Source organism: Zonotrichia albicollis, chromosome 13 (assembly GCF_047830755.1).
Source record: "Zonotrichia albicollis isolate bZonAlb1 chromosome 13, bZonAlb1.hap1, whole genome shotgun sequence".
In the NCBI taxonomy this organism is placed as follows: Eukaryota; Metazoa; Chordata; class Aves; order Passeriformes; family Passerellidae; genus Zonotrichia; species Zonotrichia albicollis.
Genome location: NC_133831.1, coordinates 18,338,253 through 18,354,046, shown reverse-complemented (window position 1 = coordinate 18,354,046; position 15,794 = coordinate 18,338,253). Strand labels below are relative to the sequence as shown.

Below are 15,794 nucleotides of genomic sequence, written 5' to 3'. Positions count from 1 at the left end.
CAGAATTCAGAAAAAAATCTGAAAAAAACCTCAACAGCCACATTTACTGGTGCTTGAAACTATTGGGAAGGTAAAGATTATAGATAAATGTCATTTCTGAAAGAATAACAATGCATATACAGTGTGTGATCATTACTGAAGATCCTTACTGCTCCTAGTTCTGAACACCTGACATCAGCTTTTAGAATGCATGGCATCTCTCTCCCATGTATACATTTTCTAAACCATCAATTTGGAAGATTTTAGCTACAGACTACTGTATAACACCAAAGACAAAGGTGCACACAGAAGGGAAATCCACAGCAGATATAAAAGTCTCAGAAAAGGCTTGCTTCCCTAATTGATCCAAGCCACATAAAGGATGAGAAAAGACTTTATACATGTGCAACACACTGAAATTAAAAACAGGTTAAAAAGTGGGATTATATAAAAGCAGCTTGTTTAAAGTCTTGATCAAAAGGCACATGAAGGAAGCAGACAAAAGGAAGGTAATGCTTGAAGGGAGAAGTATATTCTAGGATCAGCAACAGATACAGTTCTGAAGGAAAAAAACATTTTGGCAACAAAATTCTTTTTCAGACTAAGCTACAACCACTTCAGAATTTTTCTAAGGAAAAATCTCAAGTGATTCTTGATAGAAAGGGCACTAATGATTTCATCAGATAAATTCTGTACCTGAAACAGCAGCAAGCAGTTTGCTGACTTTCTTTAAAGCTGGACTCTAACAAACTGTGCTAGACACTTCTAAATATCCTCTGATCTACCTGGTAAATCATTATTGCTAACAACAAAGGAGGGAAACAAGCACTTCTATTACCTGATTTCCAAAGAGATTGAAACCATTAATTGCTTCTAAAGCTGCTTTTGCCAGTCCCACGGAGCTGAGGAGAAAGCAAAACAAAAGCCAGAGGTATCACAATTCAAGCCCAGGCTGAAACTTCACACACTTGTAGCTTTGAGTGCCAGGATCTTTTCTTGATTTGAATTTCATGCTTAACCTTTATGTTACTAAAATGATGATGCAGCAGATTTGGGGTTGGTTTGGTGGTAGGTTGGGTTTTTTCCTCTGAAGTACTACCCAGAATTTTTATTTGTCTTCAAATGTCAGAGACCATCTCATAAAAGAACTTCTGTTCTCACCTTGCTATCAGACATTGGCATTATGCATTTCAAGGTCTTGCTAATAGCATAGACAGAGGATTTAATTCAGCACAATTTTTCAAGCCAGCTCTCGAGCGTTAAACTTTAGAAGACTGATTTCTAGCTTTCAATATCAAAAAAGAGCTCATCAATCTGAACTCACAACAGAAGGATTTTCTGATGTCAACCATATAGTGACACATCTTTAATTTCACTTCATCACAAAGAAAATAGGACCCAGAAATTCCATCAACAATTCCACTCACATTTTAAGACACGGATTAAAATCACGAATAATTATATAATTAAAAAGATCAAATTATATATTAAAATTATTTATTAACCATTATGTAAATGCCACAAATAAAATACATTTTAACAAAGTTTTCAACATTTTCATTTAAAAAGTGTCATTTTCTATTTTCCTTGTGAGAATTATTAAAAAGAGTGATGGAGCATTCTTTTCCTTTCAATTTCACTTGTCTTTTTCTCAGTTTTTAAGATTACATAATTCTAGATAAATATTCATATAATAAGCACTAACTACACACTTCTGTGTAAAAGGTGTTGTGACTGTATTGACAAACAACTTCATCATCCAGCCCCCACCAAAAAATTGACAACAATTAAATTGGCAGAAATCTGCAAACAGGGACTGCTTTAATCTTTATTTATTTTTCTATACTCCATGCAGCACTCTGGGATGGAAGCAAACACTTCACCTTACTCTAAATAAACTGATTTTTACTATCTATTATTGTAAAATATGTAATTTCAAATGATTACAAACAAACTAATATTTTAAACATGGGGTCTAATTATGATTACACAGGAAATACTGAAAAGAATGAAAATAATTCAGTGCAGTTCCAGAATTTGGTTTTTTAAGTATGACTTTACCTGTGTTGGTTCTAATATTAGAAATAGTTTGTACTGATTTCACACTTTATCCTTTACAAACCCCCCTGTTCCTCTCTGACACTGCCAGGAATGATTCTCCTGGGCTCCAGCTCTAATTGCTCAACAAGAGAAGGCTGAAGCTGCCCAACCACAGCCTGCTCTGAGCAGCTGCCTCTGCCTGGTGCCTTCTGATGCTGAAAGCTTTGAGAGCTGCAGAATGAGATGAAGAAATAAACTGAACTCAGAAGAGCTGGGAATGTAATTATTTTTCTGGCTTTGTTTCATACCTAAAAAAAAAAAAAAAGGTAATTGTTCTAAAAATTGCTTTATTCTAATTATCACCTAGCCATTGACCAAATAAATTGGCATGATGACTCAGAACAGAACTTTTCAGAGGAATTCAGTGTTATCAAACTGCACATTTAGAAGGTAAAAATCAGAGAAATCTTGCACACTTGAGGTTGTATCACAGGTTAAAAATCTTGTATTTTCCTTTCAAGTAATAGTCCTAATATCAACATGATCTATTTTCAGAGTGAGAAAAAAATTTACTGATAAAAGGTAGAGAAGTAATAAATGCTCAGTTGGTATTCAGATAACATAAAACTACTCAACCTGTCTACAAAATAGGATGATACTGCTTGAATGACATTCAAGGCAAACATGCATTCCTTCCTTGAAATCATCTCTGCTTTGCAGACTCAATCATTATTCTACAATAATTGTAGTAAAAAATTTAGTAATTTACTGTAATTTATCAGCATTTTTCTACCTCTAGTTATTGAAAGCCCCTGGAAACTTCATTATTCTCACAATTACTTGCCAGTGACCATATAAACATCCCAACATTGTCAATCATTCTCTTCACCACGCACACAAGCACTACTTAAATTATCAAAAGTTTTATTGGGTAAATGACAGGAGGAAGTCCTTTAAAAGAAAAAAGAAGTCTGTGAAGAGCCTTTGTATCAAGTGTGTCTTTACAAGAGTGAACAATCACAGCACAGCACTCTTCAGGACTGTGATCACACTTCACACTCATTTCATTGCTGCTGATTAATGCCTTCCTGTTGGGAAAATTGCTAAAGAGGTTCTGTAATAAACATTATGCTTGTGTCTTTGTACAGAAAATACATTCCTCAGACTCTACAATTTAGTAACAAAAGAAATGGAGTGTCTTAACAGAATGGGTGAATGGCAAAATGTATTTTAATAAATGTGTTGCTTCTTCCACTCATTAAGCCACTCTGAATAGACCATACTGACCTGTGGGACTCTGCCTGGAGAAAAAGGAGATGGGCCCAAAGCAAAACCTCACCCAAACCCTCTTCAGACAGTCCTCTGAAAATGTCACAGCATGATGGAGTCATTGGCCAGAAGGGACATATGGAACTCCTCCAGCCCAACACACAACCTCACTTGAAGCCAATTTCTAACCAAGACCAGTTTAAGTAAACCCCAGCCTATACCAGACAAGTCTCACAAACCTCCAGGGATGGTGACTCTGCTTTCAGCATCCTGCTCTTTCCTTCTCTGTGCTTCAAATGAAAAGGTTTCTTCTTCATGATCCCACTGAACCTCACCAGGTGCAATTCTCAGACCTTACTGGAGCTGCCAGTTATTTCAGTGTGTCAAGGATTACCAAGAGCAGCCTTGCAATCATAATGCCCCTGGGTAACATTTGACCTTGAGCCGTATTTAGGGCAGGGCAAGATGAAACTAACCTAGAGAAACCACTTCCAGCTTGCTAAAAGAGATTTAGTAAACACACTTAAACAACATTCACAATTCTCATTACTTTTTAATTGTTGGATTCAACCCCTCAGTAAAATACCTAAGGGCAAACACTAAAATTTGCACATTTTTAGCAAATGTAAATCAAAATACACCTTCAAGTATATCCATCCTTAATCCTCCTCCTATTCAATTTCTTGCCTCTATCTGAATGCTGTGCATTTCAACTGGAACATCAAGCAGATGAGAAAAATAGGCAAACAAGAGAAAAGTTTCTACATGACTAATAAATTTGTAACTCTATAACCCAAAAAAGAACAGGGAGGGACAGCACTACAGCAATGTGCTATATACCCCAGAGAAGAGCATGACTGAGGCCCTGCAGCTCCACCTTTGGGACATGAGGCTGCTGCACTTTGGTGATTTGCTGATTCTCAGGGTGCAGATGGGAGGTGTCAGAGGCACTTTGCACAGCTCCTCAGCAATGCCTGCACAGCAGCTGGATCAAAGAGCTACAGGACAAATTCATTTCTGTCAAGTTCGGCCGTATGGGAAGGGATCACACGACAATAAAAGCTGTTACAAATCTTGCCTTTGAACCAATAAAAGACATCAATTTGCATACATCAGTGCAGATGTGCTCCACAGAGTGTTCTGCTATTTATCATTTATCACAAGTGTTTGGAGCTGTACTAAGAGACTGTGAAGGCTTAAAATATCTGCATCTTTTAACATGGGCCATAATGTGCAGCTATTATTCACAGACTTCCAACTGTAAAATATCTTCTTTGAACAGAAAGCCTCTTTCAATAAAACACAAGAATTACCTACTTATTCTGAAAGCAAACACAGCCTGTATGGAGATTTCCATCACAGAATTTAAGGGTCAGGAGTGCACCATCCTTAACACTGGCCCTGAAGAGAGCACTTTGGGGTCCATAATCACAGGAGACCCACAGACAGCATTTGTGAGTAGACCTGATATTCATAATTGCTTCATCAATGTGAAACAAAAAGGGGTTTATAGCTCTCTTTGGTAGATACAATTGGAACATAAAGTATAAAGAGCATTTCAGTGTACACAGAGCTTTCCTCAATAATATCTAAAAATGCCTTTTGATGCATGTTGCCCTTCCATTTTTCCTGATTTATGAGAACCAGGGAAATTGCCTACCAGCTTTCTACAGTGAAGCAGAGTATCCACATGTACACCAAGAATGATAAATAGAGGCAATACTTGTTTCTGATGACCAAAGTCTACTTCTTAGATTAGGACCAAGCTCTGTGCTTCCCCTTATGCTAGCTCAATGATCTGTTAGATTGGCCCAGTCCATCTCACTAAACTTTACCCTTAGAAAAACCAACCTATAAATGTCAGCCTAGATTAAGATAAAACAACATGCCCATTTCCATCTGTTTAAGAGATGCTCAGTTTTCCCTGAAGAAAATTCACATATTGAATAGCCAGAATGCTGCAAACAGGAGACACAGGAGTTTCAGTGTTCCTTTTGCACATTTCTACAAGGTGAGATCTGGAAAGAAGCATTTGTTTCTCTATGTAGTCATGTAGTCTGGCATTTGACAATTTTACAGACACAGCAGGAGAAAAGAAAATCAGCAAAGTCATAAAGCAGATTATATAACAACTCAATTTTTTTTTTTTTTTTAGCTCTCATATTGATAAAAAGGTTCTATAAAAGCCCTGAAAAAAAGCCCTACATTAATAGTTTTGCTGCAAGGACATGTAAGTATATCTAAAGGTTAAAATATACATGCCTGCATGTGGGCTAAGAAAAAGAATTCATTCTCAAATGACAAGACAGATTTCTTTGGCAATATTGAAGGCTGGAAGAAATGTGTATTCTTTGCAAGCCCTTGATAATAAGGATGATCAATAATGTTTTCAAAATCCAAAGATATCCAAGCTACAGCCATTTTTATGATTATTAAAACCTCAGAAGTCAAAAGGTGAAGGAAACAATAGTAACACTGGAAGAATCAAGTTGTCAGATTACAGATGTGATCCTTCAAGGCAGAGAGCACATGAGTGATTCCACTGAGGTGAGCAGGACAGCTCCAGCATTAGAATGCTCCCAGGATTTCTCCCTGTCCCTGACAGGACTCAGAACTTGCAGCATCTGAAGAACCTGGAAAAGAGCTTGGCACCAGGCTGCTCTCCAGTGCACAGCATCTCCTTCCCACCACAGTGCAGAAGAGAAAATCTCATCTCATGATTCCACACCTTTTTAAAGCAGGATATTCCTAACCAGTTTTTTGAATATGATTCCAATCCCACTGCACATGCCTAAAGACCCTGAGCTGCTCTGAACACAAGTTTCAGAATTATATACATGCAGCTGCACATAATTACTGGAATTTGAATACTCAAATAGCTAAGCATCCATGTGGTTATTTCAGCATGCATATCATGATGAAATTATCCTCACATTTTCCCAAAATACATCCCTCAGTCTTTAGAGAACCTTAATCTAGTTCAAGCAGTATTTTCATGCATTATTATTTTTAGCTTACCCATTATGAATTCTTGCCATTGATTTACTTGCCCTGGCTAACAGAGCAGCATTTGCTCACCCACCTTGAGTGCAGCTCTGGACAGCCATTGTTGTATTTGCTGCCTCTCTCCCAGACACCAAAGTCTGGCACACGATAGGCTCTCTCCACACAAAACACAAGGTTCTGGATAAAGGACACCTACAGGAAAGAAAAGTGACTGAAGGAAAATGAAAGCACATCTTTTCTGGTTTTTTTTTCCAAAAGATAAACTTGCTATTCCTTGTAACTCTTCTTTCCATCCTTTTCTGTCTCAGCTCAAAGGATGATGTTCCCAAGTTCAAATATTCTCCTTAAAACCAGTTTTTAATCACAATATGTTAAGAGCTGTCCCAACTGATGTGTGAATTTACACAGAAGTTGCAACAAAGGCAGGGATAAAAATAATTTCATATTCAAGACACATATTTGAAGAGCTCCAAAAAGCTCTTCAAGAAGGTGATATCCAAAAAGGTGATATTTTGCTATTTTCAAAAAATTTATACTAACAACATCAGAAACCAAAACAAAATTAGAACACAGAAATCCTGGTGCTTTTTCTTAATTCATTTTAAGAGAATTGATATGCCAAAGTTTTATTAAATAAGCTCCAGATAATATATATTTATGCAGATTCAAACACACTCCTTTATAAACATAAATAAAACTCTAAACCAATTTATTATAATTAAAATCTCTTCTTGGACCAACACATTTCAACTGAATACCAAAGTACTGAAGGTATTTAGGATGTATTCAACTATGGCTGGGAACTTATTTCAACAGATAATTTTTCCTGATTTACACTGTTGAAAGAGACATTTGGAGTTGCTTGACTGTAGAAAAATGAAATTGAACATAAGTTTTATAGTTCACTTTAAAGAGTCCACAGATTGGAGCTTAGAGAAAATGTAACCACAAGCACAAGATTTACACTGGTTCATCTCCAAAGCAGGGATTTCATCCCCTCCTATCCAAATTATTTTAGGGGACTGTGGAAAAGAAAATACTGCAATGGCTGTAAGTAAAACTATACTGAGGAACTACAGAGAAGCATTCACTTTGTTTGTTTTTTTTTCAATGAGCTATGTAACAAAACCCCAATCTTTTACTGAAAGGTATTTGCCTGTATACCTTTGCTTTGCCTTTTTTCTCCATTTTTCTTTAAATTTTAAAAATTTACTACTTCAGATTTACTCTTTATATTTTTATATTTACTCTTTTAGCTCATATCAAAATTATAATTCTAGACACACTGGTCTCTCTTTATTTAATGTCTCTGCTAAAATGTCACTATGAGGTGACAATTGCCTGCACACTAGATCTGGTCACAGTTCCTGCTTCCAAGAAACCTCTGTCTCACTCTTCAGCTGTGCCCAGCATATTCATCCCTGTAATTTAGAATTTGATTGCATTAAAAAGAACTTTCTCTGAATGAAGCCAAACACCCAAATATTAAGAGTGTGGTTTTTCCCATGCTCTATCAGTAACTGAAATTTCTATGAAGGAGCAAATAGCAGCACCTAGAATTAGCCACACAAACCCAACAGAAAGTACAGGTCTGTGGTAAAAAAATCTGAGTATGAATGTCCATAGTGCAGAGATTTAGAGGGGACAGTTGCTAGGATAAGGACATCCTGGCAAGGAAGAGGAGAATATCCACTGACTGGAGTCTATAAACATGCACTTCTTCTGCAGAATCTGTAATTAAATGCAAACATCTGGAGGATAACATAAATTATATATCAAGCTAATTAAATCCTTAATTATATACATTTGCCTCCTCACAGATATAAAGGCAGTTCAGAGGAAATAATATAGGCCTATCATATGATCTAAGAAAGAAAGAAGGCATGTTGCAAAATTTAGTTTTGTAATTATCTAAAAAAATAGATTACTGAAGATATATTATACAAAAATAATGCAAATTTACTATTAGTGGAAAAATCTTTCTTTTTAATAGTAGTACTGCAAGCACATTTAAGCTTTTTAAGGCAATACAGCAGCAACTATCAAACAGAGCAGATAAATTTAAACAAATCCAGATTAAGAAAATTGGAGAAAAGAAGAATTAAACAAGTATGTACATCTGTGCTTTCTATTCCAGTTTCAAAACATAACCTCATTTCAGAGCAGGCCAGCAGGTTGTCCTGACATGACTTGTACTCAAGCCAAGGCTATTATTATCTTATTTACAGAGGAGTTAACACTCTCTAGAAACATCCTTTACTATAATATAAAATTCTTTTATTTTCAATTAAAGATACAGCAAAAATTCTTAACACCCATATTCATATTGTTTGAAGAAAGCCCTGCAGCTTCCCTGAAAATTAACCCCAGTATTTATTACACTGAATTTTCATTGGGCAGGGTGAACAGACAGAGTTTGAAATCATGTGAAAAGTGAGAGCAATGTAAGTAGAATTTAATTGTCCTAACATGTTGGAACTCTGACCTTTTAATTCTTGACATTGCAGCTATCAGAAATAGCAGAGAACTATGAAACTTTCAATGTCATGTTATATTTACTCTTTGCACATCTAACACGGTTTTAGCTGTTATTTCACTATCCATTCATTCCATTACTTTTTCTGAGTTCCACTCAAAGCATAGAATACCTGCAGCATATTTTCAGAACAACTACTTTGCAGTTGGTAATGAAATAAAAGCCAGAAAAAACAGAAACAATTTGCAGCATGTTTTAGGACAGGAAATCAATTTGTACCTCATCTGTGTTGTAGATAATCTGCAGCCCCGAAGAGATCATCTCAACCAAATAGAGAAGAAATAATGACAAAGCATTGATCTGGAGCAATTAAACACAGAAAGGAAACTGTAATTAACTTTATGTTCATTGGAGTCATGTAAACAAAATAAACATGGAATAATTCACTAACAAAGATGGTCCCACTGTAACACACTTGTGCTTCTAAAAAAGCCTGCATCTAATGATGTGGAAACAATCAATAGGAAAAGGTGGCACAAACAAGCCTTGTCTTCTAGGACCACTGATGTTTTATGATTTTTAAATTTCAAACTGTGCTAGGAAAATGTTCTCCCTTAGGCACATGCTTTGACCCACAGGTAATCACTTTGTCCCAAGCTGTTTTCGTGTTTCCATACATGACAAGTCACTAGCCAGTGGGTTCCCAGAAAGGCAAGCAGCACACTGAACAGTGCACAGCACAGCCAGAATGCAAATCCTTCTGCCCTGGTGGCAATTTCGGCATTATCAGCTGACATGAGGAGATTACAACATTCAGATATGATCAGATATTGAAAAACTGTATTTTTTAGTAGCCATACACAGCATTTATTGTAAACAGTATTACCTTCAGCAGCTGAACATCATCATGTCAACTCACTGAGGAATCAAAGGAAGCTGCTGGTTTGGTTTTTATTACAGAACTTTCCTATACTTGAGAATTTCTATAACTTCAATAGAGAAACTAAGTTTATCACAGGATGAGTATAAAATAACAATCTCATTACATGAAATTTAAGGAAACCATCTAGAACAAAAAAAGTGGACTCTTATCTGGAACACAGCAGATTACAAATTTGGTCCAAATTCTAAAAATCTATAAATATTTAAAGACAATTGACTCCAGTGTCTTAATACAAACTGAAAAGCACCAAATACAGCAATAAGGGCTAGATCATATATTCAATGTTTCCCAGCTGAGCCCTCTCAGTTACTCTGTACTCTTGTCTCCACAGAGCTGAAAACCCTCTAATTCTTGAGGTATGCAGATGACAGATGGCAATGTGCATTCATGTTTATGGGAAGGGTTGAGCTGCCACAAAAAGCAGACTCTAAACTGTCATACAGTGCTCCCCAGGTCCCCAGACTGTCTCCTCTCATAGATAAAACATGTGCCTTTTCATGAAATTTCCCACAGTCCAAAATGCTAACTTAGGATAACTCCATAAAGCATTTTCCCCAGAACATACAATTTCTGAATCCAACACATTCACTGTACAAACTATTTAAGTGATACTGTCACCATGAAATGAAATAATCATCAATGCACTGTGTCAGTTCTGAATAATTTCACTAGCAATTTCTGAGCTAAAAGTTGTGTGCAGACTTATGGAATGCAAAATAACAAGATCATGAAAGGAAAGGTGGGTCTGAAAGTAAAGAGAATGGGAAATAAAAGGAGTAAAGAGTAAAACTCTGGAAAATGAGAGACAATAAAACAACCAGTTATGCAATTAGTCTGACTGGGAACCACTATGCAAAGCAGTGAACAATTCCTAACTGTTGTCAATGTACATTAAATGAATGCAAATTGCTCAAAATGATGGAAAATGAAACTGGGAATATTCACCGTAAGATTACTCTAAATCTTTCACTTTCCTGACTACAACATTCTTTTGCCAGGATTATTTATTGACAGCCATCTGTTGGTCTCAAAAAGAAGCAACTTTATAAACAACCAACCATCTACCTCTACAATCTCCCAGATATCTCAGTCCCTTCTGACCGAGCACACCATTCAGTTCTGTTTCAAAACACTCTTTTTCAGCAGAAGATGCAAAAGGAAACTGACTCACTTTTACCACACACAGCACACCTAACACAAATCTAACCAAACTGACACAGCTGCAGTATAGAAGAATGAAGACAATATTATTAAAAAATCAGCCCAACTTGGATTTACAACAACATGGATGTGTTACCTGAAGGTGTCCATACTCCTCATGGGAGAAGACCTCATCTCCAGTTTGTGCATTGAACACAGAATGCAGACATGCAGATGGTTTGGGGTCTTGTTTAAATTTCTGAACCTAAAGGTGAATGAAAGGCAAAACATAAAAGCAAAGACAATAATTTCAGTATGTTTGACAACCACAAATTCACCATATACCTTATTTAAATTATTATTAACATTGTTATTATTTCCAAACTAAAAAATTTTTTAATTTGACCACTATGTAAACCTTATCATCAACAGTGTATTTTCAGAACAATTACTTTATAGCTGGTAATTAAATGAAACCAAGATAACTCTTTAAGTCACATTTTGCTCTTCAACAAATTTTAAAATTTTATAACCATCATTGCCAGTACCTGATCCACATTTTACAGTATTTTCAACACTGATGCCACCTTCAGAGGATTTTCTTCTCTACCAACAAAACACAGCACGTGCCTCAGAACAAGCAAACAAGTACTGTATTGGAGTCTGCTCCACAAATACATTAAATAGACTTCAGGTCATGACTCATATGTGCATTGGCAATAGAATGCAACATCTGCATTTTTGCTAAAAGCAGCAGGTTTTGCCTAAGTCATGTCTTGAACAAATAGAACTAAAAAATATCTTCCTTTTATGAGGCCACACAGTCTCTCAGAATAAAGTCCAGCTTGACTTCTGTCTGTTAGCTACCAGAAACTGTTTATTACTGCACTGTAGGAAGAGAAAAGGACCTGTAGTAAACAAGGCAAAAGCAGACAGGCAGTGTCCCAGCAGTGGGACACCTCTGGTAATTTAATGCTCATTATTCTTATCTGGCACTCCTCACCCCAGAACAAAAACTGCACATCACAGAGAAAAACAACAGCTTAAATGTAACAAGATCAATTTAGGTCAAGATTATTTAAAGATATGAGACTCTCAAGAAGCAATCCAACACCCCAGAAAATCTATGTCAGCATAGATACAAGTGGCAATACAATACTTGCTCATTATTATTGTTACTGATACCCCATACCTGTGGATTTCCCATTTCAGATTGTGTGTTCAGCTGTGAGGGAACCTATGGACTTACACAAAAACTATTTCTAACAATACAGTTAAAAGTCAGTGACCTGAAACTTCAAATAACCACATGGAATATGTGTATCTAACTACTTCTAGATCTGCTGCAAACCAATATGCAAAATTTATCCACCACACCAAATTTTAATAAGAAGGCCTGAATATTCAGAGTATATTCACAAGAGAATTAAGGCCTGAATAAATCGACTGTGTTGCAACATAAGCAGACTACTCTGTTTCCTCACTCATTTTGGAAATGTCTGCCCTTCTGAAGTTATGTCATTAAGTAAAATAGTGCTGGAAAATGTCTGCTAAAGAAACCAAGCAAAAAATTAAAATGATCATCTAGGTAAGGAGAACAACTACAAACACAATAACCAAGATAACAGTGCAAAAAACCCTCTCCAGCCTTAACAAAACGTAGTTCCACATTTTCCAATTAATCACTATAAAAAGACATAAAATCCCCCACAAGTACTAATGGTGTAATATTTGAATGGGACAAATAACTGCAAAATGAACACAAAGTAGTTTCAAGCGTACCCTGCACTTTCCTACCCAAAATGCTCACATGTACACCCTAAACTGATGCTGCCACAGCAATGAAGCAGCTGCTCTGTCAGGGGCACCCTAGCAGTGTGAATTTGCTGGGTATTTAGGCTTTGTTTCCCAGCTGAATGAACCCCTGGAGGAGGCAAGGCTGTGCCCAGGGCAGTCTCACCTTGTCGGCCTGGCGCATGTAGCAGTAGAGAATTCCCCGCATGCACTTGATGGCAGAGTGCTCCAGCTCGTGGGTCCTGCCCTTGTCGTCATCAATGCGCCTGCACAGGGACAGAACTCACAAACAAACTGCAAATGCACCACTGGGGGGAAAGGGAGACACTGGTGCTTGGGAATATTCAGTATTTAACTAATGCTGGTGCATAGTGGTGCCCTCACTCGTATCTATGTATTTACAGCCCTAGCCATCCTTCCTCGTTAATAAAAACATTAATAAAAATAATAAAAGGGTTTTTGTCTGGCAACTTACACAAGCATTCCTCTTTCAAAATTTAAGAATTAAAAAAAAGGCCTTCTTGATATTATAACATCCAGTCCCTTGCAAGTAAATGATTCTCAGGACCAGCAACAAGGCTGCCAATGCCCTGAACTCCCCTGCTAGATTTAAAAGTATCCCCTGAGTACAATTTGCCAGAAGAAGCTCTATTTTTAGTAGCAGGCATTAATTCCACTGCAACAAATGCTGGCACCAATTACATTATATGAAAACATGTTTACTAACCTAAAGAAGAGTGACAATTTTAACCTAACACCTTCAAAAATATTTTTACTGAGATTTGGAAATGCACCATTTTCTATGGGTTTACAGATCTATTTTTGATAAAGCTTCATCTTTTAAAACTTTCCCAGGGAGCTGAATAAGAGAGGGGTAACCTGGCAGCGACATGAGGGTAGAAGTTATTCACCTGTAAGCAAGGGCCAGTGCCCAGGCACAGGCAGCACAGTAAAGGCTGTCATGGACTTTTGCCCTTTGGTTACTCCCAAAAGTCTTGGTAGGGAACAGACCTGTGGTTGGGCTTTGATAGACCAGCAACGTTGATTTCACTGGAAAAAGGAAAAATGAAAAAGATTGTTAACAACATTTATATTTCTTCCAGTTTCTAAACAGATTGTCAGGAACAGATCAAGGTGTAAACAACCTGTTAGAGCATGCGCAAGGCAAAATAAGGGAAAGGAGAAACGCACACAAAACTTGTTACATTGTTTTTTCAGACAAATTAGACCTTTTTACACAAAAACCCAGCAGTATTCAAAACTATTTCTGTGACTGTTCTAGCACAACCCACTTTGTACAGAATTTCTACAAAGCGACCCAGTAACTTCCTTTCTATGAAAACAGAAGAAAAAAGTGACTACAGGATGTCAACTGCCCCCCAGTCAGTTAAATGCTTAAACTCTCCAGAAGTCTACATTCATAAAAATTACATTTTTTACTCAGGCCTGATGATTGTATCAATATTTATATAAGTAGAGGGGAGTAAGCAAGGAGAAAGGACAACTACAATTATTTAACTCAGTGATATGAAAATAGATTAAGACAGGAATTTTCAGGTTGCCAAAACCAAAAATACATTATGGCACCATTAATAACAAAAAAGAACTGCCAGACTGTTCCAAGTACTACACAAAAACTTTTGTCCATTTAAATTTTTCCTCAGCTGGATCTGGTCAATTCTACAAGCCTAAGCTACCCCTTTATACAAAATAATTTTAAATTCAATCTTACAGCTGAACTGGAATTTCAACAGACATTTTGATTTACAGAAAAAAAATGTAATTCAGCCCTTCTATTTGCACCTTCCAAACTGCCAGCAGAAGTTTAGGAAACTATCCTTAAGTAGGAATAATGTAGAGCTGATATTTATCATGCAAATATCAATTCTAACTCACATCTGGGTTAGTTCAAGCATTATTAACTTACCAATTCTATAGTAATGATTTAATTTGTCCCACAGAGTTTCCCCCTCTGGCTTTGGGAGGTTAATACATTTAAGTGGCTCATAAATTGAACCTAAAATAAGAAGGAAAAAGAATACCAAAATCAAGATCAGAATGAGTTTCATAGCTGTAATATTGCTAAAAATTACTGTGATAAGGCATTTCTTCATGTTTGTTATGCAAGAGCACAATTTATCAAATTTCAATTGAAACAAAACAGTTGTTATCTCTACAGTCTCAGAGAATTTTTTCCACATTACCTGTCTACACAAACCAGACCTCTACCTGTATCTCCAGTGTCTTGTAGATACTCAACTACAGCAAATACTACATAAGGGTAGAGTTAATTATTGAAGACAACTACTAAATGTTGAGAATTTTCTATAAACATCTTCTTAGAATTTAAGTACATTACAGAGAAAATTCCAGAAGATATGTAGGAAAACAGAAGAGAGACAAAACCAGACCATATTCAATTCTTACTGCCCTACCACCTAAAATGGTGAAGGTGTCCAACGCCCTCAGTGTTTCACCTACCCCAACCCTGTTTGCACCCACCAGCCAGCCCAGCTGATGTCACGTCAGAACAGGGATTGGCTTGTTCCCACATGCTGCTAAAGCTCAAACAAGTTATTCAACAGATAAAGCCCTCAAGTCACCCATATTCCAGAGAAATCCAATGCTATCAAATCCCCATCTTTCATTCTCACTTTCATTCTCACTACTTCCCTATCTGCACCTGAAAAGTCACTTTTGCTGAGAGCTGAAATGAGCTACCCATTCCAAATTATGGGGGTGAACCATTTCCAACTTCTGATTTCAGAGTAATCCTGCTCTCCCCCACAAATCACCAGGATTTATTCAGTGTCCTGGATGGCAGGATCCCCACAAGAGCCATGTGCTGACAGAAGAATGAGAATTTCCCTTCCCAGCCTGCACGCTGCCCTTTGGGACAGCTCAGGGGATGCAGTGCCAGGGCAGCCCAGCCAGCCAAGCAGTTCTGGCAGGACACAGCGAGTGCTCCTTTTCACAGAGCCTCCCTGGCAATGCCAGCACCCTCCCAGGCATCACACTCGTGACTGTCCATGCACAGGACTCTCAGCCCAGCAAACAAAAAAACAAAATGAAGAAAAAGAAAAGTGTTCAAGAAACAAGCGGATGTGGGACTCAGTGCCCTGCCCAGTTGCCAAGATGATGTTTGGT

General features: G+C 37.1%; 1 protein-coding gene across 6 annotated transcripts in view; it reads right to left on the bottom strand.

The window, feature by feature from the left end:
* Positions 1-15,794, bottom strand: part of PHKB (phosphorylase kinase regulatory subunit beta) — a 67,701-nt gene that overhangs the window by 43,564 nt on the left and 8,343 nt on the right. For all 6 annotated transcript variants that reach the window (XM_074551171.1, XM_074551169.1, XM_074551174.1 and 3 more), the window contains 7 exons: positions 14,575-14,664; positions 13,559-13,697; positions 12,814-12,913; positions 11,011-11,118; positions 9,050-9,130; positions 6,371-6,486; positions 818-881 (listed from right to left, as the gene is read on the bottom strand). In XM_074551171.1, coding sequence (XP_074407272.1) covers positions 818-881; positions 6,371-6,486; positions 9,050-9,130; positions 11,011-11,118; positions 12,814-12,913; positions 13,559-13,697; positions 14,575-14,664 — 698 coding nt within the window. The remainder of the gene's footprint in view (positions 1-817; positions 882-6,370; positions 6,487-9,049; positions 9,131-11,010; positions 11,119-12,813; positions 12,914-13,558; positions 13,698-14,574; positions 14,665-15,794) is intronic.